The 27,954-nt window shown below is 46.8% G+C and overlaps 1 protein-coding gene across 2 annotated transcripts in view; it reads right to left on the bottom strand.

The window, feature by feature from the left end:
- The window catches only part of SLC22A3 (solute carrier family 22 member 3), an 86,992-nt gene extending 65,357 nt beyond the window's left edge, over positions 1–21,635 (bottom strand). For both annotated transcript variants that reach the window (XM_045805482.2, XM_087865634.1), the window contains exon 1: positions 21,116–21,635. In XM_045805482.2, the coding sequence (XP_045661438.1) occupies positions 21,116–21,526 (411 nt within the window). In that variant the 5' untranslated portion in view covers positions 21,527–21,635. The remainder of the gene's footprint in view (positions 1–21,115) is intronic.
- Positions 21,636–27,954: the final 6,319 nt, after the last annotated feature.

The raw sequence follows: 27,954 nt of genomic DNA, 5'->3' as shown, positions 1-27,954 counted from the left end.
ATGATAACATTTGTTCATTTTGGACAGTGGTGTGTGAATGTTTACGTTGTTCCTTGAAAAATTTGGCATTTTTTCATTGAAAAGTTTACGTGAAACGCAAATTGCCAAAATTTACAGTAAACTTCTAAGTGCTAATGTTAAAAAACAAAGAAATTCCAGGGGCGCCTGGGTGGCACAGCGGTTAAGCGTCTGCCTTCGGCTCAGGGCGTGATCCCGGCGTTCTGGGATCGAGCCCCACATCAGGCTCCTCCGCTATGAGCCTGCTTCTTCCTCTCCCACTCCCCCTGCTTGTGTTCCCTCTCTCGCTGGCTGTCTCTATCTCTGTCGAATAAATAAATAAAATCTTTAAAAAAAAAAAAAAACAAAGAAATTCCAAAGGACTCACATGTAAGGCTCTTTGTATTTTACTTTGTCCTCTTAAGGACTCAGAGATGGAGATGAAAGTCTCTGTAAAGTGGCCCATGAGAGTCACGAGCACCTGTCGCTGGAATGGCTCAGATAATGGCTCCAGGCAATAGTAGTTCTGTATCGGTTCCTACGTGTGGAAGAGTTCCATAATAGTCTGGAAAATGTTAGCATGCTACAGCAACATTATTTACAAGATGTTTTTGAAATGCTAATGGATATTGGCCTCGTTGAGAAGGTTAAAAAAGAAAAACACAGGCATTCGGGGATAATTCGCTAATACACTAAGTCAGCCATTGCAGCTTGGGCTGTTTACAGACGGAGTGTTAATGAAAAAGTAAAGAACAATGGAAAAATGAAATCATCAGTAAGAAAATCTCCAAAGAGCATCCACATTCCTAGTAGGCACTCAGAAATATCAGCAATGGTGGAGATAATGAGATCCATGATAGTTAACCTGAATTACTTCGACTAAATTGAATATTTTCTGCAGACTGTCTCCAGATTTCGGATCGTGGTTCCTGGAAGTATGCAGGAACCAGCAGATAGGGGCCCCCGCCTGGCTGTGCCCATCTGCTTGGATGTGCTTGGCCTTAGCAGACAGTGGGCTGAGCGGGCAGAGGGGAGACAGAGGTACTGGGGGCCCAGGATGAGCCAAACAGTGAAATGGGAACTGGGAGCTGTGACAGCAGGGTCACTAGGAGTACAAATCACGCCCCTCCCCTCGAGCACAGATGACACTTTGTGTGATGCACAGGACCGGGAATGACGGTTGAGTGAACAGCAGCCCCAGGGTCTCTGGAGACCCCGGTAAGAGCTAATTCTGCGGATGGTGGGGACCGAGAGAGGAAACTGGGTTGAGAGGACAGTGGGATGTGGGAACAATTAGAGCAACAGTCCTTTCAGGAAATGTGCTTCCGGAGGGGAACAAGGGTCCTCAGCTGTGGAGAGATTCAGGCACTGGAGAGGATGTTCTACGGATGAGACACACTTTAAATGTGGGTGGGCAAAAATGTCAGTGAAGGACACAAGAGAAAAGGTGGTGGTGGAGGGAGCAATCCTGTGAAGTGGCCAAGACCAGAGCACAGGGGAGACAGCCCTCCTTGGAGACGGGCGTCAGGAGGAAAGGGTGGAGTGGACACAGGTAAGTTCTTATACTGGTGGCAGGACATTCAAGAAGCTCCTTGTCCCAAGTCTTCTATGTCCAGAAAGTGGAAAGTGAGGGGATTTGCTAGGAGTGAGAGGCGAGGGTGGGCATGGGGAGGGCAGCTGGACGAGAAGACAGACCGTGGAGGAGTCTCCCAAGTGAGGGAGGCCAGGCAGCACCAGAGGCCTGAGAGCCAGTGGAAGTTGGAGCCTGTGGCTACAGGGGTGCAGGGGAGGGGTCCACACATCCTGCTCATGGGGTGCCCAGCACCTAGGACATGTCTGGCCCACACTGGCCGCTCCATAGATACCTCCTCTGGAACCACATTCCAGAGGGGGACAGGATCCCAGCATAGCTTTGGGGTGACCTGTGGGTGGAGCAGCAGTTAGCCTGGACAAGGTCCTTGTACAGAGAAGGGGAAGGTTCCATCCCATTCGACAGTCTGCTCACAGGCACATGAAATCAGTGCCAGACTGAGGGACCTGAACTTCGTTTCATGGACAAAAGGGAGCCTTGGTTCCTCTGTGACTAGAACCGTGCTGTGACCAGTATGTTGTGGGCATAAGACCCATGCACGTTGGGCTGGAAGGGAACACCACCAAGAAAGAACCCACATCAAGGAGCAGTAAGCTGCATTTTTAAGAAGAACCAAACCCCATATAAAGCTTACTTGAAGAGAGTCATGTTTTCCACTCAAGTGTAATATTAGCCAGTTATCACCTAATGAAAAAGCATGAGCTAAAGCCAACCTCCTTCTAGACCAAGTGGTTCTCAAAGTGTGGTCTTGTGGCCCACAGCATCAGCACTACATGGAGACTTGGAAATGCAAATTCTCGGCCCACCTCAGCCCAACTCACTCAGAAACTCTGGGGTGGGGCCCAGCAATATCAGTCCTCACACGCCTTCCAGATGGTTCTCGATTTGAGAGCCACTGTTCTGGAGACAGGTGGGTAGGGACGTCACTGGCTTGAGTGAGGCTGACCTCAGAAGGGATCCAGCTCACACTGACCTATCTTCACAGCCTCAACTCCACCCTTTGCAAAACAGGAAAGTAACTACTTCTATCGTAAGACTATTTTGATGCTAACAATATATTCAAAGCACCCAGAACATAACTAGCTGCTAAGTTTTCATGACTGAAATAAAATTTGCTATCAAAATATCTCCAAATAGTACACAATCTCAAACACATAAATAAATGGTTCATGAATCAAGTAAGGGGGGCTTGTCACACATTAAAAAAAATCACTAATATAAAACAATGTAAACTGGACAATGCAAAATATAATATGGTCTCTAACACATGTAAACAGATAGCTATTAAAGCTAGGTCAGATTCAAACCTTAATTTCTGCTAAGTGAAGCAATTGCCTTTCTGATTATTCAGAGCAAGCACAGCAAGTGTAGGCCCCGCTTTGTTTTCTGATCTTGTGCTGGGTGAAGGAAAGTCCTCTTGTCACCTTATGACATTTTCCAGACTGGCTTCACTTGATGCCAGAGGCTCATTCTCCCCAGGCTATTTTCTCTGAACAGCGCCCTCTTTTCTGGAAGTGTTCATGTAAGCAACAAAGTAATTGTTTTGGGTAAGAAATTCTGAATAGTGTTCTTTCACTAGCTATAGGATTTCACAACTTCTAATAAGTGGGCCTTCCTGAGAAGGAATCTAGTGTTTTTTCCTTTGCTGAAAACCCAGTCTCACTTGCATGCTCTCGTTTTGCAGGTTTGACTCATTTCTCAGTGATCCTATCAAATTGAACAAAACAATTGCAGTTAATTTGAACAATCTATGTGCATTTGCTAATCAATTTTAAATGTAGCATGACCACAATGTTAACTTGGCTTTACCTCTACTTTAGCACTGACTTTGGCAAAAGAATATCTCAATTAGTTAAGAAAAAATGTAAGGACCAGTAAAGGTCTTTCCTTCCAAGGCCTCTGTGTAAGGCAGTCCCTCTTTTCAAGAACAGATATTCCAGGCAGAGATTTTTACATATATGATTGAAACCACACAATATGCACATACTGATATCCTAGCCTTTTGTTTTAACTTGATATTGTATCATAAGCATTTCCACATTACTTGGTAAACATAGTTTTACCATCTCTGTCATAGTACATCAAATGGGCACACTGTGTTTATTTAACCATATTCCCCTCTATTACACAACCAAGTTGTTCACAACTTCTCATTTTTTATACATCTTGTGAATCACTTTGTTGCTTGTAGAGCACTCAAGGTGACCAACGGTCCCAACTTGCCGGGGACTCTGCCAGATCCAGAACTGAAAGCCCTATGTTACAGGAACCCCCTCAATGCCAGGCAAACTGGGACAGCTGATCACCCTAGAAGAGCCCCAGCTGCAAGCAGTAGAAGAAAGTGGGGGCTGGAATACGGAACACAGTATCATAAGGGGAAAACTCCACAGGAGAATTGGGAGATTCAAGGCAGCCCTCTGCAAGGAGGCCGGGGGGTGCGGGGCAAGGAAGTCTAACAGGAAGCTGGGCAAAAGATGGCGGGCGGGATCTACCACATGCGGGTGTTTGGGAAGAGAGAGGCAGAAATCCAGTGAGTAGGGCCCTACTAACATTTTGGGACAGAGTCTGTGCCGGACCTAATGATCTGTGCGTCCTGGGATTGGATTCTCTCTGCACCCCTCTAATCTCCTAGGCTCACCTGCCTCCTGACCTGGCCCAGTGGCAGCTCTGACTGCCTGATGCAGGCTCCCCCTCCCAGCTCCTGGCCTCCTGCCCTTGCCCTGTGCCTCTGGCCTTCCACCTCAGAGCAACCACATGCCCTCTGCCCTGTAACCTTAAAATGTGAGCAAGTTAATGTCTGCGGAGGGAAACTTTGACCACTGGGAGGCCGGAGCCACTGGATAAATTCTTCCCTTTTTCTCCTTTCCTGCCCTCTGTCCCTCCTTCCCCCATCCCCGGCCTGGTTCTCGGGGCACGTGGCACATGGCTTAAAGGATGTAACGGTGAGGCGACTTACTCCCTTCCCTACTTCACCCTCCTCCCCCCACTTCTGTTCCCTGGCTGTCCTAAGGCATTAAATAGTACATATATACAAACCCTCGTCTCAGACTCTGCTTTCTGGGCAACTCGGATGAAGACAGTACCTCACTGAAGAACCAAAAGACAGTGAAAGAGGGCAAATTAAGAAGGAAGGTAATGATAGGCCAGAGCAGCTTGTTTCTGGAAGACCTGCAGGTTTGCCCAGTCACAGGACTTCAAGAACCTCGTTCCCCTGAAGATTTTGAACAATAGCTTCTCCCTTTGTCTTCCTAAATAGGAAGATTATATGATCTTGAAGACAAAAGCAACGCCTGGAGTCCTATATCTGAGAACACATCAAAGCATAATAAAACCGTGGACTGACTAAAAAGCAATATTGGGAATGCACTACTGGCAAACCTGACTGAACTATTACATTTTACACTAGGCCTTTGACATGGACCCTGAGAGACGGGAATGCACTACTGGCAAACCTGACTGAACTATTACATTTTACACTAGGCCTTTGACATGGACCGTCAGAGACATCTTCCATGTGACGTGCTCAGGAAAGGCCTTCCATCTGTGCCCCAGTGGTCTGCATCCGGGGACACAGCATCCCCAGGGGACCACTGAATCCCCCTGTCCTTCAGCAGCACAGTCTCTGATCCCCACAGGTAGACAGCTCTGGGGGACGTCTCAGGGCTGCTGTCATAGGGGACAAAGAGACCTGCAGTATCAGACGCCCAGGACACAATTAGTCTCTAAGGCGCGAATCTATGCGTAGGTTTACTTTCGATGGTGTTCCATGGTGTCCCGAAATTTAACAGAGAGAAGCTGAACGAGCTTTAGGAACAGCAAGTGCCCAACACCGTCCCAGGAAAACGTCTTCTATATAAACACAGGCAGGGCTGACATTTCGGACTCTGAGTTTTAAGACATTTTCAGTTAAGTTGGTTGTTTTGATTAAAATATAGAATTTTAGATCTGGAAGGGATCCTGAGGAATATTTATCCTGTGTTTTTCCAAACATTATTTTAGAAGAACTCTGGCTCCCCTCTTAGAAAACAAAACAGTCGTAACACCAAAATAAAACTGATAAAAGTAGAATTACTCTGCTGAAAGGGGTGGGCATGGCAAAGCCAAAGAGTGGCCAAACACAGTTTGCAACAACCCGAATGAAACGCCATCTAGATTTCTGGGTTACAGGCCAATCCATTCAGTAGGCCAAGGGCTGGGGTGGTTTCTAAGGCATCTACCTTATAAGACCGCTGAGTGTCTTTGGCAGAAAACCCCATTTCTTTCTTTGTACCCTCTTGTGTCTTTAAAGCTTTAAGGGAAGAAGGCTGACTTAATTATAATGTATCCTAGTCAGTGGTTACACAAGACCCCTATCTTATCTTATAGATTGATTCCCTTTTATCCCGATTCCTATTTCCATCCCATCCCCACAAAGAAATCATCCTGATGTGTTAAGGTGTATCTTTTTGTTTGTCTTCTTGAAGAATCGATCTTGTTTTGTGTGCCCATACTTTTAATTTGATGTAAACAGTATCATATTCTATACCTCACTCTGTTTCTTACTTTTTATTGTCCCCTATGCTTTAAGGGCCATCCATGACGCTATGTAAACATCTAACCCATCATTTCTGACTACCGCGTGGGGCGACTCCACTGCATTTGACGTGCACTCTCTCCCACATCGCCTCCAACTCTCTGCCACCCAAGTAATGCTGCAGAGAACATACCTGCCTCCTGATGGATGGATGGATGGGTTGAGAACTTCCTTTGGGACTTATGCATTGGAGTGGAACTGCTGGAACACAGTACACATAGGTGGACACCTGATTGGCATCAGTAGTTCCGGACTGTTCTGGAAGGTAGCTGCACACGCCCTCCAGCAATTACCCTGCAACCTACAAACGCTTGGCATCTCTGGGCTTTGTAGTTTCTAACCAACCTAATGTGTGTAAAGCACTATCTTGTTTGCATTTTTGTTTCTCTGATTACGAATGGATCTGCATTGCTGCTTACGCTTAATGGCCTTTTGGGTCTACTTTCATGAAAACTGTCCATACCCTTTGTCAGTTCTTCCATAAGCCTTGTTATCTTTTTTGTTGATGATTTACAGAAGCCCCTTTTATGTTCTAGAGACATCAATTAATCTCTTGTTGGTTCAGACATCAAAAATATCTTTTCTAATACTCCCTTCCTACAGCTCCAGATATGGGACAAGTTACTTAATCTCTCTGCACCTTACTTTCCTTCCCTAATATGGTGCATGCCTCACAGGGTGTGTGAGGATTAATTGAGTTGACTATTTACTATGTTTTAATGTTTTTTTGGCAATTAAATAAAAAAAATTTTCAAGCAGGGAGGTGCATTAATAACTCTAAGGTTATATGCAGTATATTGCAGTGTGGCTTTGTGTCCCTGTTGGGCATTAAGCTACTTTCATGGATTAAATTTTAGTTTCTATTCAATGTCAAGAGGCTGGATTGCTTAACAGATAGAACAATTTAGCCCAAATTCACCTCAACCCCAACCTGAATCCCAATATTCATGATTACTGCCCCCCCCACAGTCGTGTGCTCATTTCATAGACTGCAGGGGGGCTGGAGGGGTACTCTTTGGTCTTTTTTCTCTCTGAGGCCACTTTCTCATGACAGGACAAGTAAACTGTGATATGAGAAAGCCATTGAACACTGCCCAAAAATATGAGGCAAATTTGTCTTACTGACCCGACCAGAAAGTAGGAATGAGCCACACTAGTGCATTCCAACATGGCCCCTTTAGGGAACCTTTGCTGTCCAGATTTAGGGAAGGATTTCTGGAGCTTGTGAAAGGCAACACATAATGGAGAGGGCTTCATGTTATGATGCTGCTTTCGTTCTTCTCAAAATCCTTCCCTTAGAAAGGGGCCAGGGGAACTGGCAGTGGGCAGAGTTGTGTGCATGGCTCTGAGTGACCATGGACAGTGGACCCCCCGCCCCCCCGAGCCATATGGGACCTAGGGCAGTGGCACTGTGGACAGGTGCCTGGCTGCACCCTACCCGGCCAGAGAGGAAGCACGTTCTTGCCTGGGGCTGGCAGGCTGCGGTGGGTGCCTCTGGCTGTCTGACTTCACTCACCAAAGACTGTCCCCGAGAGCAGCAGCCTGCTCTCTGGGTACATAGACCACACCAGTTCCAATAACACAGCTCAAGCTGTCACTTACCTCCAACAGCACCTCCCACTCCCAAACAGTAGCAAATAAAAGCAGTCGTAACTTCAATCAGGAAAGCTCTCTTATACATAAAATGAGAGTAAAAGCATCCTTAGAGGCCACCAGGTTTTCTGCCCGTGCCCTGTTTAGGGAAGTTTAAGACCCCAGCCCAGCGGTTCTCTGCTCTGTCTGAGCAGAGCGTGGAGTGCGAGCCAGTCTGGGTCCCGCAACCCCAGCCCAGACCAGGCACACTCAGGACTTGGAGGTCACATTTAGTGACAAAAAGCAAGAAGGAGGGAATGAGCATGGTCTCAGGGCCTTCCCAGCATGTTGTCTTGAGTAGTCCTCTGAGCCACCGAGATGGCGGTGGGGATGGTTCATTCCAGGTCATGACTGGAACAAGGAGCCTTGGGAAGTTTTGCTGAAGTTGCAGCTCTCTGACCTTGTATTGTGGATCTTTCCTTGGTCTTTCTTACTAAGCCCAGCTATACCCAGCCCCAGACAGCAGATCCCTGCCATGGCCCTTCGTGCTGGAATCTTGGTGACCTGCCCATCGAAAGCTTCCCTCGGACCTAGGCATTTGTCATCCCCTCTACTTCCCAGACCCAAGCTGCCTCTCTGCGTCAATTTCCTAAGTATCTGTAATCAACAACTACCGCCCGCACCAGTCACTCAGCGCTTGGGAGGGAGAGGCGGGCAGGTGACAGGCACTCTGCATGCAGTACGTGTATAAGACTCCCACCGACTGCACACAACAGCTAGTATTCCCATTTGTAAGAATCCAAGCTTAGAAACCTCTCTAAGCAATCTGCCCATCTTCACACATCCAGTAAGGCTATGTTCTTGCCCATTCATTGGCCTTAGAGATGGGCCTCACTAAGCCAATTCATATCTGAAATGTGATCATTTCCTCATAGAATTCTGCAACCATAAATGGTCATTATCTAATTATCTAAACAGTGGTAAATACAAAGGCAATCTTACATGGCTTGGTAACACATTCGACTTGGTTCCGTTTAAAATCAAAATTCTTCTACGTGTGCCTTATACACATACATACCAGATAGGGGATCACAGTAATCCTGTAGGGATGCTGGGTGGCTGAGAAAAGGAGGCCCCAGATCAATCTACCACATCATTACCAAGTTGCCGAGACACAGAGAGATCAAGAACTTCTGTGGGCAAGGATCTTGGAATAATTTCCTTTGCGCTACAGGAACTCTGAAATTTCTTTCTTTACTTGACTTTTTAGAAGTTGACACCACATTAATTTTAATTAGTTTCAACTTAATTTTCTCCTCTACCCTGGATATTTAATATTTTTCATTATCCCCATGACTTCCATACAAGTGTCTGCTTAGAAACACTCATTTGAGAACAATGAAAGGGAACTAATTTCCCAATAGAGGTCTGCAAAACATTGCTTTTAGAAAAGCATCCATATTAAATGTACGCACTGTTTGCTCCCACACTCTTTCAAGTCCCATAAATGTGCTATGATCCATCGTCAGAAGAGGCGGTCCTGGCGCCTATGCCTTCGGTGTATGTCTCCGAGGCTTCGGCTTATGGCGTCCCTCCCCGGGCGCAGGAGACGCGCATGCTGTCTTTCATCCTGTGCCGTGGGCCACGCAAAGCTTCCAGTTGGCAGGAGCCCCGTGAAATCAGAGCCACCCTGTGCGTACGTGGGACCTAAGCAACAACTGAGAAAGGCGTCTGAGACCTGAGACGCTGTCAAGCAGGGAGGATGAGGAGGACACATAAGACAGGAGCTGTACTCCCAGGGGAAGCCTCCACCTCACTCCCGGGAGGGGGCCCTTGCCCCTTTAGGTAACCACCATCCAGGCACACTAGCCACGTACTGGATGTCCTGTCTTCTCTTGGGAGCGGTGCAGTACCCTCAGCCTTCTGAGCTCATGAGGATGTGGGCTGTGATTCCAGAAACTTGACACCACCACCAGCAAAAACTTTCAAAGCCATCGGACTTCATTAAGACCAAACAGCCTCACCGGTCCCACTGCCTAAGAATCAGGGCTAATCATCTATCTCTGTTCCTTACCCACCAAGGCCTTAGCTTCCTCTCACTTCCATAGAGACCCTACTCGGGCCTCTGATGCTGGACACGATTGGACTGATGGCATTTCATAGAAAACCACCATTTTCAAAATCTGCCTCCGCATTACACAAGCAGTCATAAAATAAATTTTCATTCCCTATAAAATAAAATGGCATCCCGTACTAGGAGATGCTGATTTAAATCTTACAGGTGAAATGCTTGTTTCTGCATTACGAAGTCAAGAAAAATTGAGCAATTCTATCTCAAAATACAACAGCGAAAATAGCTGACAGCCTCCCAACAAGAAAAAGCCTCTCTAATCATTTGGGTGAGGAGAGGAAGAGTGCTGGTTTGCCGTCATCCGCACCCAGGACGAAGTGTGCGTCTAACTGCTCACGTTATTTGAAGCCTCCAAAGTTTGTCTCCAAACTGTTTTCTAGAACACAGTCTCCCACACTGATTTTTAGGTTTTATTACAAATAAGCACAACATAAGTTAACAAAACCCAGAAAAGAAATGTGATATACCCCCTAAACAGATGCAACCTTGTCAGAATTACTTTAAAATACTTAAACGCTTTCACATGTAAGCTCAATGTTAAGTTTAATGGTTGAGTGTTAATGATCAGATAATTGAGGCCAAAGGATGTGAGTATGGACAGACTGGTGAAGTCCATTTTTCCATATTACTGTCTCTACTTCTGGCCCCAGTGATCGCTGTTAAAATGGAAAGCCAGAGACCCACCTGTCACTTGGTCATCTCCCCTGCTCCTGCCCTACAGCAATCCTACAGGGAGTCCCCTGCCTCCCAAGACAGGATCTGACAGCATAATAATCACCTTTGTTTCTGAAGTTCAGGCTTGCACCCACCCTGCCTCCCCCTGGGCATTTTCATTGAGTGGGTGGCCTACGGCATGCCCCCCTCAAATTCTCCGGGAGGCCCTAGGGACTACAGTCAAAGTGAAAGAAGGCAGGATGGGCACCTGCTCGAGTGCAGGGACACCCATACACCCCATCCCCCTCCGCTCCCATGGACATCACACACAGCACAGCATGCCCACAAGGAAGAAAGGTGCCCTGGGAGGGAATCCATCCTGATTTCCAGAAACTAGCAAGACGTGTTCCCACTCTTGTGTGGATGTGACAACCCTGAACTCAGGGTCAGGAATTAAATACATCAGGGACCTGATAATGAATTTGGTTGTAGAATGATAGAGATAGAGGAATCTTGGAAATCCACTGACAGTTGGCCACTTTACTCTGAAAAGGAAACAGAGGTCCCACAGATGTCTTCCACTGTCCCCAGTTGCTCACAGTAACTCACGACAGGGCTCTGAGTCTTGGACTTCTTGTTTAATCAGCTTCATCGATTAATCAGAGACCACGGTCCAAACTTTTAGAAGATATTCAACAATAATCACCATGCTTATTCTCTTTCATTTTTTAATTTCCCCCAAACACAGTTTTTGAGGCTAAATTACGGAATCAATTGTATACTCTGAATGATGTGCTGCACGGGGCCCACACGACCTGCAGAATTTCAGTACAAGAATTTGTTAAAATCACATCGATTCTTCACCTTCTTATTAGTCTTTTAACTGCATCCCTCACTGTTTTTCTCTATTACTACACAAGTGTCAGCCCCAAAGTTACTTTATTTTATTCCAAACACAGAACGGTTAGAATGCAGCAATCCTTGAAGAGCCATGTTACTGATCTCTCACCCAGACCCCATGGCATTGACCATCATCTGTCATTCTAAAAAGCTGTGTCAGAAACCTTAGGAACATTGCCTTTTCCTCCTAGAATAGAAATAAATTTCCTTCCTTGGTTATGGTTCAAGAAAGGAAAAAAGAAGGAAGAGTCTTAGAAAGGTTTTACTTTGTACTGAGGGGTAGGCAGTGTCTGCCCCCTCCATAGCTTTGGAGGGCTCAGCACTTTGTCTCTGAACTGTTGAGAGCCAGGCCCCCATATGCCCCTTGCTGACCCAGGCCCTGCGCCTGTGCCCAGTGGCTTCTGGAGCGTGTCTAGGTTGAAGACACAGATGTGCCAAAAAGTGCCGGGACAGCTGAACTCATAGCCTTTTCTGCACAGTGAACGTCAGCACAAAACAATTATGGCCCCAAAGAGCCAGCACTTCTATTCCCTGGTTCCTTCCGTGTTCCAGGTCACATCCCCCAAATTAGGATTCTGGGACGACAGATCCCATGTACCGACATGGGACAGGGGTACGGTCTCTTGCTCCAGGTGGGTGTTGGGGGGATGAGAGCAGTTTCTGCAGGGCAGTGGCCCCCCAAGGATTTGTCAGACCTCATGGGTGTGTGTGTGTGGGGGGGGAGCCCGTACGTACAATGCTATCCATGAAACAGCAAACACCTGGGAATAAAACTAGTGAAATTTGTGTAAGATCGTCACTGAAAACAACAAAACACTGCTGAAAGAAATTGAATTATGCTTAAGAAAATGCAGCAATATATCGATTCAAATTATATCAAATGTATCACATTCAATATATCAAAATTGTTAAAATGTCCATTTTCTCTAAATTAAAACATAAAAGTAATGTGAAAGAGAAAGAACAAGCAGCTGCCCTGTTGGGGAGAAGAGCGTATTTGAATCTATGAAGGTCAATTTCAGGGTTGGCTTAACCAAAATTATAAAAGGGGTCAAATCTTTCACTCAACCCTCTCCTCATTGACTCACTAATTGAGCCACAAAAATTGTTACACACCATGTAATTTCATCACAAATACTTACTGAGCACAGTCTCCGCCCTCAAGAAACCTGCAGTCTGACAAGGGAGGCCATGATGAACACAATCAGCAGGTGTATGTGTGTGGGGGTGGTGGGTGGAAATTATGGAAGATACTTCTGGAATAGGTAACTCCCAGCTGCATAAAAAATGGAATGGCCATGGGGTGCCTGGGCGGCTCAGTCAGTTAAGCGTCCGACTCTTGGTTTGAACTCAGGTCATGATCTCAGGGTCATGAGATCGAGCCTCGCGTCAGGCTCTGCACTCAACGCAGAGTCTGCTTGAGATTCTTTCCCCTCCCTTTCCCCCCACTCTGCTCCTCCCCCTGCTCATACTCTCTCTCTCTTTCTAAAAATAAATAAATAGAATCTTTAAAAAAAAATGGAATGGCCATATGGAGAAAGAGGAAAAGTATTTTGAGAAAAGGAAACAGCATGTTCCAGAGCCTGGGAAGGACATCTGGACATGCTCTGGATGGGCTGGAGCATGGGTGCTGAAGAGGCCAGGGGCCCGAAGGGCTGTAGACACCCATGGGCAGGGACAGGGTGGCCTTGTGAGCAGACCAAGGGGAAGATTGTCTTGAAGGAACAAGGTTCCCTACCATTTAACCAGGTACACACAGCCTACAGGAAATATACTCAAAAGTTGTATTAGTCAAGGTAGGCTCACTCTAAGAGTTGCCACAAACAACCCCCAAATCTTAGTGGTTTAATACAAGAAAGTTTAGTTCTCATTAATTTCACATTCCCATGCAGATGAGCTGAAGGGGAGGAGGATGGGGACTCCCTCCCCACAGGCTTTCAGGAATGGATCTCCTTCCATCTAAGGACTCCACCACATTTTAGGGCTTTAGCATTCTCTGCTGGCAGTTGAGGGAAGCGAGGAAGAGAGTGGGGTCTGGCTGCAGGACTGACAGTGTCACTTATTACTTCTCCCATCTTCACTGACCAGGACTCTGTCTCATGACCTACCAGCTGCATGGGAAGCTGGGAAATATAACCTAGCTCTGGCTCAGGGAGGAAAAATGCAGGGTATTCTCTAACCTAGGGGCAAATTAGTGCCCAAGAGATGTGGGTTGTTTTTTGTTTTGTTTGTTTGTTTGTTTTTTAATATTTAAGGCAAGTTTATTAGTGATGAATTTTGGCAGACTTGAGTTCAGCCAACTACAGTCCCAGGGTCAGATCTGGCACACCAGTTACTCCCTCTCTCCCCCACTACCCCTACCCAGCTCAAGAGTCCTTACATGTTAACAGAAACTAGTATTTGTGCACATTGCTTCTGGCCAGACCCAATGACAGGCATTTTGATGCAGATGTCAGACCAATCACTGTGGTAGGTGTTATTACTCCCGTTCTAGAGCTGAGGACACCAAGGCTAAGGCAGGTTCTGCGACCTGCCCTTGAAGTTGAAATACAGAGGAGCTGACGTTTTGGCACAGATCTATCGAATCCCAAAGATACATCAAAGCGTATAGATATCAATGCCTTATCTGTTAACTGTCCCATTTGGCTGTCCCCCTGCCTCTGCCTCTGCCCAAAGCTCCACTCTACAGTTTGCCAAAACTCACAGGGAGTGTGGTTCAGCTGTGGGTATCCCACTCCGATCAATCACACGATTTTATAGTCAACTGCCCATCTCTGGATAGCTTCAAGCTTTCTGTAGATAAACAGCAGATAAAATCTGGGACTCCTGCCTTGAGGTAAAGGGATGATGCTTCTCTCCCTCTGAACACACACAGTGTATTCAGGGGAACTGGCCCTTGCTTCAATCACACATAAGGCAGTTCTACTGCTTATCATAAAGGAACACCCAGTGTGTCTCTTTGTATTGCCCAGGGACCACCTGCACGGGCTTCACGTGCTTGTAATAAATGAAGATGCCCAAACCCCATCTCAATCTTTTGATTCCAACTCACTAAAGGTAGGTCCCAGGAATGCACACCAACTGGTGCTCCAGACAGCATTTAATAAATGGCTACATACACTCCTCTTCGATTCCTCCTTGTCCTCTGAGGCTGAGGTCAAGGTCAGTACCCATTCTGCCTTGATTTGTATTCAATCAGAAAAAGGCATCCGTTCACCATACCTATCACCTCACTTCAGATGTGATAAAAAAACAAGATTCAGCATAAAATATAATTTGTGTTGAATTATTGATGTTTCAGGAAGTGAGGGAAAACCACACACCTCTGATAAAAACAAACAAACAACAATGACAGATTCAGCTGTTGTAGATTCACCCAGGAAGTCTGGAAGGGAGAAAGTGATTCCAGATCAGCACTGTCCCCCAGCTCAGAGGGAAGCAAAGGAAAATCCTCTCCGGTTTCCCAAAGAGATCAGCCACCTGGGAGCTTACAACCAACAAACACCAAACACCAAACACACACCATATGACAAACAACAAATGAAAGATTTAAAACATCAAGAGTTTCAGGTAGTGTAAGTACCAGATACAAAATATAGAGTAATCATATGTAGAACATTTCAAGAAATTGAAAAATGGGCAAGAAATAAGAGCCTACCAATACATGGCCAGGCATATTTAATAAATAACAAATACAACTTTGATAAATGAGAAAGAGAGTTGTTGAAATACAAAGTTCAATGGATGGATTAAATAGCAGAGCTGATAATGCTGAATGCAAAGGCAGTATTCTGGAAGGTAGGTCTGAAAAAACATCTCAATGATACATATAGATAGGGAAGTGGAAAATGAGCGAGACGTTAAGAGTCATGAAGGACAGCAAAAGAAGGTCCAACTTATGTCTAATCAAGGAAAGAACAGAGCAGGAAAAGGGAACAGGGAAGAGATAATGGCTAAGAATTTCCCAAAATTCAGTTAAAGGAAATACAACAATTGGTTCATCCAATGACTATTTATTGGGTGCCTATTATATGCAGATGCCTTTTAGAGGCAGTGTGCACCAATCTGGGCAAATAAAAAAAATACGTACTTAGATATAACCTGACAAAAAAGGACGGTGAGACTGACAGCAGACTTCCCCAAAGCAAAATGAAAGCTGTAAGGCAGAACTAACATCTTCACAGGGCTGAGGGAAAATAACTGGCAACATAGAACTATTTCCCAACAAAACCATCTTTCAAGAATAATGGTGAATAATGGCTGACTTGGTCAGTGGAGTGTGAAGCTCTTGATCTCAGGGTGTGGGTTCAAGCCCCAAGGTGGGTGTAGAGATTACTTAAAAATAAAATCTTTTTTTAAAAAAGAATAATGGGGAAGCAAAGACATTTCCATAAAAACAAAAACTGAGAACATGTACCACCTAGAGATAAGCACTAAAGAAAAATTTGAAAGATTTATGCCAAAAGGAAGGGGAAAAAGGAGAGACTGTATGAAATGATGACCAGATAGTGTCAATATAAATCCAAGCATACGTGATCTACACAAAGACCATAAATTAAGAATAAAGAGGAAAATCTAGAATATTGGCTGCAAATGCCTGTAACACAGGAGGTGAGTGACTGAGTGAAAATGTTGAAAGTTCCTAAATGGTTGAGAAGGTTGCAGTATTAAATTTAGGCTCTGTTAAGTAAGCATAGTAAAATGTCAAGGGTAACTGCTGGAAGAATTGAAAGAAAGGATCTAAATTCCAAACAAATAAAGGAAGGAACAAAATAGAATAAGAAAAACAAATTTAAAAATCATTTTTTAAAGGGAGGGGGAAACACGCATAGAAATAACAAGACAAAGAAAAATAACGTAGTGTAACGAGCTCAAATATAACAATGAATATAGTAAGTGTTAAGATACTACCATACCAGTTAAAAACGAAATCAGGTTATATGCATTTTATAAGAGATACATGTAAACTCTTAGAACATGGGAAGTTTGAAAGGAACAGGTAACAAAAGATACTACATGCAAGTATTAACTAAAAGAAAGTTGGAGTAGCTACATTCGCATGAGACAAAATAGACACTAAGACAATATACACCATGGATTTTAGATACGGTCCCCACACACTACCAAAAGGTTCAATTCGCTATGTAAGTTATAAGCAAAATCTAAATTTGCAGATACACGCATCCGATAAAATTCCCCCATGTGTGTAACTTTTTAAGTCTGCTGGAAATATAGGGAGGAACTGACAAACCCACCAACATAATGGCAAATTTCAATACTTGTTACTCTCTATAGACCAGGCAAATGGAAAGTTGATTAAAGTCTAAAGTTTAACAGCACAAGTGACAAGCTTCAAATATGGGACAGCTATAAACCCTGCCCCCAATAGCTGCAGACTGCACATTCTTCGAGACCATGTACAGAACATGTATGAACATTGACCTCTTAAAGGCCAGAAAGCAAGCTTCAATGAAGTCCAAAGAAACAGTGTCACGCAGACCACGTTCTCTGACCATACCAAAGTTAAATGAGAAGTCAGCAACTAAAAAAGATAAACACGTCATGGGCCAAAAATGAAATAATAATGGAAATCACAAATACTGAGAATGGAATAATAATTAAAACCTGCATATCAGCACTTGTCGGGCACAGTCAAAAGAGTACATAGAAGCTTTAATATTCAATATTTAAATATTTATGCTAGAAAAGAAGAAAGGCTGAAAGTAACTGAGGTATGCATCGAACTTCCATCAAAAGAAGCATACCAAAAGTCAATCCAGGAAACGAGAACAAATAATAAAGAAGAGAAATTCATGAAATAAAAATGAACAGTGACTTATTTGGGTCTTCGGAGTAGTTAATAAAACAGATGTCCTCCTGGTGAGGTTGATTCAGCAAGACACAAGGGAGGCCCAAATCATATGAGAAATAAAAACCGTGCAGAAGCACGATCGTCCTAAGGCACATCAGAGACTGAGCCCAGACTCAAACGTGGGCCTGGAGAGACTTCCTCCAGTTTCCGCAGCAGCGCAATTCCATGCTTGCCAGTCAGTGAGGACAGGACGCTGGCGGCACCCATGTCTGTGGGTTGCCCTACTGGGTTGGCCCTATGTCGTGGGATAGAGGTGTGAGAGGCAAGACAGAGACACACGAAGCCCCCAAAGCAAAGCAGCCACCTCTCTCTCTAGTGCAGCAGCGGCTTCCTTCACATGGGCTTTCCTTTCTTTTATTGCGGGGAAAAAATGGTCTGGAAAGGAAAAACGAGAGTGATTCAGGCTATTTTTACAAGGTGTCCTGAAGCCCAGTTCAGTGAGACACTAGAGAGAAGCTCTTTTTCTTTCCTTCCCTCTTTCTTTCTTTTTTTTAAATTTCCATTTATGGCATACAAGCAAACATTTAAAAGTCCTAATATCCACTTCAAAGACTCACTCCCTGGGCAATGAATTGAAATATGTGACTTGTCTGCCTTCTATCCTGCTTTATGGTGGCCAGCTACCGACCAGCAGACAAGGCTGAGATGCACACATTAGAAAGTCCGCCCTGAGGAAGTTACGTATGGGGGAAAACCTACTGCCTCACCTTGAGCAAGAGAAATAAGTGAGGGCACTGGATTGAAACAGCCCTGCACTTGGCATTGACTTCTGACTTCACTCCTTGGAGCTGTTTCGCTTTGTTAAGATGGAAAGCCAGTGGGTGAGACTCAAGTGCTCATTCTACAATGTTCACATGAGGAGGAGAGAGCCTTTCCCATCGGCTGGTCTGGCTAATGATGGCTGTGTTCCTGATGCCATGAAATGAAATACAGTGGCAGGCTGGCCAGAAGAATGAAGTAAATATGAAGGTTCCACAGGATTTCCTGCGGCTTCTGAAGCGTGAGTGGCTATGTTTGTGTGGACTTGTCCCCAAGACTTTCATCACTACATGGAGGAAGGGAGAATGATTTACACTAATGATCCTTGGATCGCAACCCAGCTGGGCCCTTTAAAAGGTCTGGGACCCTCGCAGGTCCTTCCACATCTCCTGACTCGGGTACCTCTCTACAAAGCCAGGACAACGGTATCTCCCCACACTGGTGCAAGGATGAAGTGTAACAGCCATATGGAGACATTCTGGAATCTGGTCTGCCCTTCCACCTTCGAAACTCTCGCAACTCACCCCCTTCCCACGATTAATATCTTAAACTTTAAGTCTGTAAAATCACACTGGGTACAGTGTTACTGAAGATATAAGTAAAGTTCCTTTAATCTTGACAGAATATGAAAAAACAAAAACTAAATGGATCATCTTCAAAACCGAAGACAGCAAAGTATTAGGCAGAACTCTGAGACAGAATGAGTTGCTCTGAATTGCTGAACTTCCTGAATAGATTGGGGGGGTGGGGTCCTCTTAAGAATCAAAACATTATGGGGTGCCTGGGTGGCACAGCGGTGAGGCGTCTGCCTTCGGCTCGGGGTGTGATCCCGGCGTTATGGGATCGAGCCCTGCATTGGGCTCCCTGTTCGGCGGGAAGCCTGCTTCTCCCTCTCTCACTCCCCCTGCTTGTGTTCCCTCTCTCGCTAGCTGTCTCTATCTCTGTCAAATAAATAAATAAAATCTTAAAAAAAAAAAAAGAATCAAAACATTAAAAACTAACAAGCCAGAAGAAGTGAACAATTTGGGATTAAAAAAAAACAACTCTCCAATATACTTCAAAGATCTGTTGGTGGCCTTCAGGAGTGAGGCTGAATATCATTCTACTTTTCCTTGAAAATGTTTATCGTTGTCTGTGCACCCCGAGCAGCCATCCAGCTATGACACCGATGGTATCTGTAGGACTGTAAAGGGCTTAATCCAACCTGTAATTTTACAGATGAGAAAGCTAAGCCCAGTGAGGTTAAGTGATTCACCCAAGCCACACAGCCAGCCGCAGACAGTACCATACCAGGTCTCCTGACCTTCCGCTTTCCACATTGCCTTTTGGGAGCCACTGACCTTCATAAGACCACCTGTCCCTCCTTGAAATAACGCCAGGTCACTTGAAACAACTCCAGCACCCCAGAATATTTCTCAAGTATCTGTCTGGGCACTAACTCACAGATTTCTATGTCTCCCTTCTCTGATGTCCAGGGATCACGTTTGCTCACGGAAACCCCACCTGAGTGCATGTACATTTCTTTGAAGGCTCATTTTATTCTTTATTTGAGGCTTAAATGTCTTCAAAAATGATGTGTCTTCTCTCCAAGTGGTATCTTCTGATTTGCCTGGGAAGTAGGCACTAAGCAGCTGTGCTAAATGGAAGACAAGCAGCCATCACACAGCCGCTGCTCGAAGGATGTACTAGTGATAATGTCCTGTCCCACGAAGTCCACACCCTGCCCATGCCATCTATGAAATCCCTAACGGCAAGACCACCACAGTTTATGAAGCAGTCGTCATCATTACCCACAGATTAAGTAGAAATTAAAGTAGCCCGAACACACATCACATTGCCTGGCTGGGCTGCCATGGATTTTAACTCCACAGCACTCAGCTATAGGACCATACACACACGACACTATAGAACATACATGACCTCGAAGATCTAGAATCCCAACACCAGAGAGATGAGGTCACCGTTAACAGTGACAGAAGAGGCATCGCTAACTCCAAATTAGTGTTTTCCCCTTATTCAAGGAGGTGCTTTAAAAAACGTTTATAACAGTAACTAAAATAAAGACAAAAAAAATTTCTTTCCTAATTTACCAGAGCACATTCAACCATTTTTTTAGAAATTAAATTGATCTCTGATTGCCCATGAAGTTCAACTGCTCATTCCTGTGACCCAGCCTCCAGAAGCAGTCCCCACAGCTGAGGCACAAAGACCAAGAAGACGCAAACTGCCCTCCCAGCCCAGCGGGGGAACAGGCCTGCGGCCAAGGCTGAGGGGCCAGCTAACCCCCAATGCACTGCCTGCCCAAACACACCCAAGAAAATGTGAGGCTGTCCCCACCTGGTCCAAGGGGCCACCCCTGGGAAGGGGGGTGGTTGCTTTGTAAGGTTTGTAGCCCTTCCTGCTGCCTTCCTGTAATTTATTGACGGGGGGGGGGGGGAATTAAAACTCTTAATTCAAAACTTCAGCCTTCCCAATTTTTCTCAGATGTTGCTCTTTGCCCCAAAGCAGTTTTACCAAAATCGCGTCCGCGGGGATCCTTGACCTCTGTCCCCCGTGCATTTCCCATCATCATTTGGGCAGCCAGTTGACGTTTCGCCCTTCCTTTACCCCCGAAGACCACAGAGCAATCCGGCCCTGCCCAACCGAGTCGCTCGCCCCGGAGGCCGCGGGTCTCCACCGCGAGTCGGACTATAATTTCCCACTTTTGCACAAACCCATCCCGGCAATAAGGTACGTGTATGGGACGCCCCGACGCCTGAGGAGGTGCTTGCGAAGCATCTCCGAGCTCCGCATTACCCCAGCTGTGGGTCACACCGGACACCACAGCCCCTCTCCGTCCACTCCGTCGCCGAGGGAAATCAACGACAGGCATTTTCCCGGCATTTCGGACGCCGCGCTTCCGAGAGTGGGATGCACCTGGTGGTCCCCAGAGGCACCCGGCAGGTGCCGGCCTCCCGGGCCGGGTCGCGGTGGCCGGCTTCCCGCCCTCGCCGCGTCCGGGGGCGGCAGGGCGCAGTGCCGTCCCGCGGGCCCCCCCACCCCGAGCGCGGCGGGCGGCGTCCTTACCTCGCTGACGATGGTGGAGTGGGCCTGGGCGTACCGCCAGCCGCCCCGGCACGGAACGAGCGGCGCCGAGCGGTTGGGGAAGGCGGCGAGCGGGTCGGCGCAGCTGAGCGCGTCGGCCGCCGCGCTGGCGTTGGCCGCCTCCAGGAGGTAGCGCCGGCAGCTGCCGTCGCCGCGGCGCTCGGGGGGCGCCGTGCGGTTCCACTCCTCCTCGGGGCTCCAGCCGCAGCGCTCGGCCAGCGCGGCGGCGCTCGGCCCGCGGCACCAGTAGCGCTCGGGCTGGCTGCCCAGGAAGACCACGCCGACGAAGAGGAAGGCGAAGGTGACGCCCGTCAGGCACAGCAGCAGGAACACGCGCCGCTGGAAGCGCCCGAACTCGCCGGCCCTCTGCAGCGCCTCGTCGAAGGAGGGCATGGTGCGCGCGGCCGGTCGCCGCCAGGCCCGACTCCGCGAGCGCGTCCTGCCGCCGGCCGCCCGGCCTCCGAGTGAGCGCGGGCCCCGCCGGCCGCCGCCTCACCCCGCCGCCCCCCCCCCCCCCCCCCGCCTCCCTCCGCACCGCGCTCCCGCCTCACACCCCTGGGCGCCGCTCCAGCCCCGGGGCCCTCGCGCCCGCCGCCCCCGCCTCCGGGCCGCGGGCGTCCGCGGCGGTCCGGGCCGAGCTCCCCGGGGACGCGGCGGCGGGGTCGGGGTGGGCGTGCGGCGGGGCCGGGGCGGCGCGGCCTGGCTAAACGCCACCGCGCGCCGGCCACCCGGCCCGGGACTGCGAGTGACGTGCACAGCCTCCGGCCTGGCGCGGAGCTCCATTCGGTCCCTGCCAGCAGCCTGCTCTGCACTCGGCCCCGGGTCGCGCCCCAGGGAAAGTTCCAGGGTCACCCAGGACTCTCTGGGCTCCTCGGTCGCGGCCTCTCGGAGGTCCCGAGGGCAGCGTGGGGTGACAAAGGACGTGCGCTCCGGGTCCCGCGCCTGGGCCCCGAGGACACCCGCTCCAGCCCTCCTGCCCTCAGTGCGCAGAGGCCGCTTGGCGACCTGTTGCCAAGCCGGCGCCAGGCGGGATTCGATTTTGGTCACATCTCAGAGATTGCCCGACTTTTTCAAAAAGGCAGCCGGACAATCTACAGAGTTCAAGCGTCTTGTTCAGATTTCTCAAGTTCAAAGTGGAAAAGGACCTCAGGCGGGATACGGGGTTCCTCGGCCAGGGCCTTCCCACCTACTGTCCTGGCCTGAAATCGGCCGGAAAGGGTGTTTGGTCGGTTTGAAGGTTCTTTTTCACTTCTTTATTGGCTCCCAGAGGTCTTCAGAGCTGTGTCTGTGTCCCTTTGCGCTGCTGTGTCCGGTGAGAGGTCTTCACCGGCCAGCTTGCAGGCCACCCACGGGCTGCACTGCTGACAGCGCTCTCCCTGCCCAGGCCTAGCCGCCTCTCTTGCCATGTGTCTTCTGAGAATTTCTCTAGCTTTTCTCCCCAGACCCCCATCCCATCCTCAAAAAAAGCTTTCTGCCCTCAGCTTGCTTTTCTCAAAGGGCTGAGAGGTTACCTCCTTCCAGAGCAAGGATTCTGGAGCCCAGCCCTCTCCTCAGCCGGCTTCACCCCCTCACCAGCTGGTGACCTTGGGCAACTTAATTGGCCAGCCTCGTATTCTCATTTGTCAAATGAGGCTAATTAATACCCTCCTGGGGTCTCTGTAAAGACTGAATGAATTAATATATATAAAGTGCCAGGAAAGTGCCTCATGCATGTAGTATACACCCTTTTATGTGTGGGCTATTAGTGCTGGTGCTATTTGTGTTGAGTTAATGCTGTGGAGACCTCGGGGATGTCCTTTGCATTACAGGTACGGTGTAGGGCACACCACGGGGGCTCCCTGATTGGCAGTTTCTATTGTCCTCTCGTTCCTTGATCTCAGCCACTAAATAAAGCATATCTGTCACCAAGTTAGCAGTGACTCCTGTGTGGATATGTCTCACGCTCCAGTCTCTAGCCCCTGTTTTTAACTGCCCCCTGGACCCAGGCTCAACCATTCTTCCTCCCATCCACCTCTTCCTCCTGCCCCTCCTTTTGGTGTAACCATGGCCCAGCCCCAGGCTCTGAATCTCTGGATCATCTGAACACCCCTCACTTTGCAGGACTTTCTTCAAAAGTCACCTCAGCTCACTCCACCCGCCCGTTCAGCCTTCCCCACCACCCAATACACATACACTCACGCACAGGCAACCCTTCCTAGCTCCCTTCCCTGCTTTCTCCATCTCACAGATGCATACTCGTATCCCTTTGTTTACTGTCTATCTCACTCGTTTATCTTAGTTGTGTTCCTCCTTTAGACTGCGGGTTCCATGAAGGAGAAGTCTCTGTTTTGTTCACTCTGTGTTACCTCCGTCTAGAACAGTGCTAGGTTCACAGTAGGTGCGCATACCTGGGTGCTTCTTGACACTGCCGCCCAGTGCCCCTTGGGGGTTCCTCACCTGTAGCCAGCCTGCCGTCCAGCCTGCGTTCCTCACCGGCTGCCCACAGTGCAGCTCGGTGGAGCCTGCCTTGCCTTCCAGATTAAATCCTCATGTCTCGCCCTCCCTTTACAGATCCACCTTTGTCCCTCACCAAGTTGTCCCCTCGTGTGACAGCCAAACATAGCTACTTGCTAATCCTCAAATCCTTCTTGAACTCTCCTAAATTGATCCCTGTATACACAGAGTTTCCTTTCCTGGCATTTCACGCTCCTGCCCTTCCCTGCCCACTGCCCAGCAAGGCCCAGGCTGAAAGGGGGCACCTGGTTCATGAAGAGTCCCCCCCCACCACCACCACTGCTTTCCTTCCCAGGTGCTGCCCTCTTCATCTGTGCTCCTCACACATCTAGGAAACTTCTCGTAGAATTTCACCACCTTTTTCTTTGTATTGTACTCATCTCGAGGGGCAGGAGGAAGAGGTGGATGGGAGGAAGAATGGTTGAGCCTGGGTCCAGGGGGCAGTTAAATTTTAATTTTAATTTTTTTAAATGTAGTATATGGTCAAGTAGACCTAGAGTATTGCTAAGATCATGGACTTTGGAGCCAGACCTACTTGGGCAAGTTATGGAGTTGTCTTCCATAAAACTAAGTAAGAATAAACTATCTCGTTTTTAAGGCAAATCACTTAGAATAGTACTTGAAACATGGTAAGTGATATTTATGAGTCAGCTATTAAAAAGAGCAATTAAAAAATACCACCCACCCCCAGAATTAGCAAACGTCATGTTGTTATGTTTGTTTTAGGTATATTGTTAAGAACTAACATTCCTGGGACGCCTGGGTAGCGCAGTCGTTAAAGCGTCTGCCTTCGGCTCAGGGCGTGATCCTGGCGATCCGGGATCGAGTCCCACATCAGGCTCCTCCGCTGGGAGCCTGCTTCTTCCTCTCCCACTCCCCCTGCTGTGTTCCCTCTCTCGCTGGCTGTCTCTCTGTCACATAAATAAATAAAATCTTTAAAAAAAAAAAAAAAAAAAAAAAAAAAAAAAAAGAACTAACATTCCTAGGCACAGTTGAAGTCTCCTTCAGGTGTCTTCAGACCCTGTTCCCTGTCCCCTCCCTCCCACCCCAAGGCAGACACCAGGCCCTTTCTTGAGAAGGTGGGCCAGGAATAAAGGCCCACCCAGGCCCAGGAAGAGGCCTTGGGATAATTGGACAGGGAATCTTGGGGTCCCAGCTCCCAGAGTGGGGGCCAGAGGGGTGCACTGGAGAGAGAGAGCAGAGGTGGGTTTCAGGCGGGTACAACCCCTTGGCCCTGGGGCTGGAGCAGAGGAAGGCCAGAGCTCTACTCCCGAAGGCACAAGACCTCTCTTGCCGGGTGTAGCTATCATGAAGTTGTTAATATTCATCTCATCCCATTTTCATCCTCTTAATACAGATATCACACACAAACAATATATAGTACTGGGGGTGCTCTGACATTTATGTAAATGGTTCCACACTCCCCATATTTTCCTGTCACTTCTTTCACTCCACATTACATTGTTGAGACCCATTAGCCTTGATAAACATGGATCTAGCCCATTTGCTCCACCAGCTACAGATCATTCTTTGAATGACCATAGTTTATCCATTCCCCAACAGAGAGACATCTAGCTCATTTTTAATTTTCCTCTGTTACAAGTCATGCTGCAGTGAACCTGTTGTGCACATGCCCTTGTGCACTTGTACAAGAACTGACAGAAGGTAAATGCCCAGGAACGGGTTAGCAGGGCCGTAGAGTGTACGTATTTGGAGTTTTGCCGGACATTGACAAATTGCTTTTGGAGGGGTGGGCCCACTGTGCATCCTGCCAGCATCATATGAGCTTATCCACATCTGTACTGATGTTTGGCTTTGTTAAACTCAAGCCCATTAGCGGATACTCTGGGTATAAAATGCAGTCTCACTGTTCTGATTTACATGTCCTTGATGCAGTCAGAGGGAACATATTCTTCATGCTTACTCATTGTTCAGGTTTCATCTTTGGGGAGAGGCCTCTTCGTATCCTCTGCCTGTGTTCTCTTTGTTGTTTGTCTTTTCTTATTGAACTTTTGGGAAGTTAATTTGTAGATTTGTAGATTTTCTGCTTCTTTATCAACCATATAGGTTCTGTTTTCTCAGTCTGTTAACTTTGTTTATAGTGTCTTGATGACTACAAAAAGTTTTAGTTCAGACGTAGTAAAATATATCAATTTTCTTCATAGCCTCTGTTTTTTTACATTTTGCCAAGAAAAAGAAAATCCTGCATGAATGTGTTTCTGGGTTCTTCATTCTGTTCCACTGCACTAGCACCGGGCCAAGATTTCCTTGTTAATTATGACAGGTCTGTAAGAATTCTGATTATCTGGTAGGGAAAGTCCCACCTCCTCTCCCTAAACTTGTTCTTCTTCAGAATTATCTTGGTGATTGGGGGGGGGGGGGGTTTCTTCCATATAAGATTTCTACTTTATTAAGTGTCATAAAAATTAGGTTGGGGGGGGCAGCTGGGTGGCTCAGAAGGTTAAGTGCCTGCCTTCAGCTCAGGTCATGATCCCAGGGTCCTGGGATAGAGCCCCATGTCGGGCTCCCAGCTCGGATGGGAGTCTGCTTCTCCCTCTTCCTCTCCCCCTGCTTGTGCTCTCTGTGTCTCACTCTCCCTCTCAAATGAATAAATAAAATCTTTTTTAAAAATTTGGTTAGGATTTTGATGTAGAATTATGTTGGCATATTATTTCTCCCGTTGCTTTGTAGATTTTTGAGAAAAAAGCCAAATCACATTCATCTTTCTATCCTAACCCATTGGTACCTATTTTCTATTTGCACCTGTGATTATTTAAATTTAATTTAATTAAAATTAAACAAAATAAAGAATTTTGTTCCTCATGAACCATGTTTCAAGTGCTCAATAGCCGACGTGGCTAATGGCTACCATATTGGACTAAGCAGATACAGAATATTTCCATTGCCTCAGGAGGTTCTGTGGGACAAGGCTGATCTAGACACAGTGATCGTTAAATGTTTGCTGAAGAGATATGATAAGAATCAATTGGCCCACAACCTTCAGCCTTTGTAAAACATACTGACTTTATTCTTTTTGAAAAGGTAATTGTTTGGGTTTATTCACCTAAAATTTTATGGTTGGTATTTTTTATTGTGTTTAGCAATGGATATATCAAGTATGCAGGTATAGTCACCACATACTGAGTTACCAAAATATGTCATAATGACATTAATGCTATTTGTAAAGCACAAAACTCGTTTGCTTGGGAATACTATAATAAATCTAGAAATAAAACTTTCCCGAAAAGGTCTATTGAAAGAAAACTGAGCAAGTGAATTCATACATGTGCTCAGGTCTAAGGAAAAAAATTAGGAATTGTATTTTCTTTTTTGTTTTTTAATAAATGGGTAAGATTATCTGAAACACTCTCATTCTTACCACATTTGGCACAGAGTAGCTATTTTTTACCTAGTATGTGAATGTATGAAAAACTACAAGGCACTCCCATTATTGTATGACCGAACTCTGGACCCTAACACTGATTTGGATGGATGAGTATTCATAATCATCTTTTCCTGACCCATTTGCTTACTAGTTGATTACAATTTGGACGTCCCTATAGGAAAGTTTCTGGTTTGGGGGAAACCAGTATACATACTATTATCCTTTTTTAAATCAATGCTCACTCTATACTTGATGACCTAGGAACTTAGACTTAAAGTCCTCTTTGTAGAAGGCGTAGCCTTGGAGAAAACCTGCTGAAATATTCCAGAGTTGAATTTTGACAAGGTAGAAAAACGTAGTGAAGCCCAAGAGACTTGTAGAGTTCCTGTTGCCTGCCAATGTACACGACAGCAAACTTTTACCACTTCCCTTCCAGTACTTGTGGGTTTTGTGCTGTTCTCATAAGTGGAAGGTGAAGTGCACTGCAAGTCTTGGAAACCTTTTCATCGCAAATGGTTTAGTCCAGGAACGGCAAGTGATTTCTTTTTATGTTCCCCCCCCCCCCCCCGCCTACCGCCCATCTTTTGGCAGAAGCTATCTAGAGGATACCTTTATTGAGACTAACTTTGAGGTTGAGTCCAGAACAGTCAATGATTGATTGGTAATGTCAGATAGAGGAGAGGGGGGCAGTAGTATGATTGTAAAAAAGTGGTCACCCTTCTATTGGTCAGTGCAGCCTGGCAAGTGACAAATTGCCATAATACTCCCTCTGGGTCTCCAACGCTCAGAACATCTGTTACTTTGGGGATTTGTGAAGGTCTCGGTGAAAAGCCACTGTGTGATTAATTGCTAAAATATTGCCCAGAGGTTTCTGCTATTGAACCTCATTGTGGATGAAACTGTCTTTTAGTGGGGTGCCTTCAATAGTTTGAGACTGTTCCCC

This window comes from Ursus americanus, chromosome 11, assembly GCF_024610735.1.
Source record: "Ursus americanus isolate L20-20 chromosome 11, mUrsAme1.1.p, whole genome shotgun sequence".
NCBI classification, from domain to species: Eukaryota; Metazoa; Chordata; class Mammalia; order Carnivora; family Ursidae; genus Ursus; species Ursus americanus.
The sequence above is the reverse complement of the archived record's forward strand: the minus strand, read 5'-3'. Positions and strand labels throughout refer to the sequence as shown.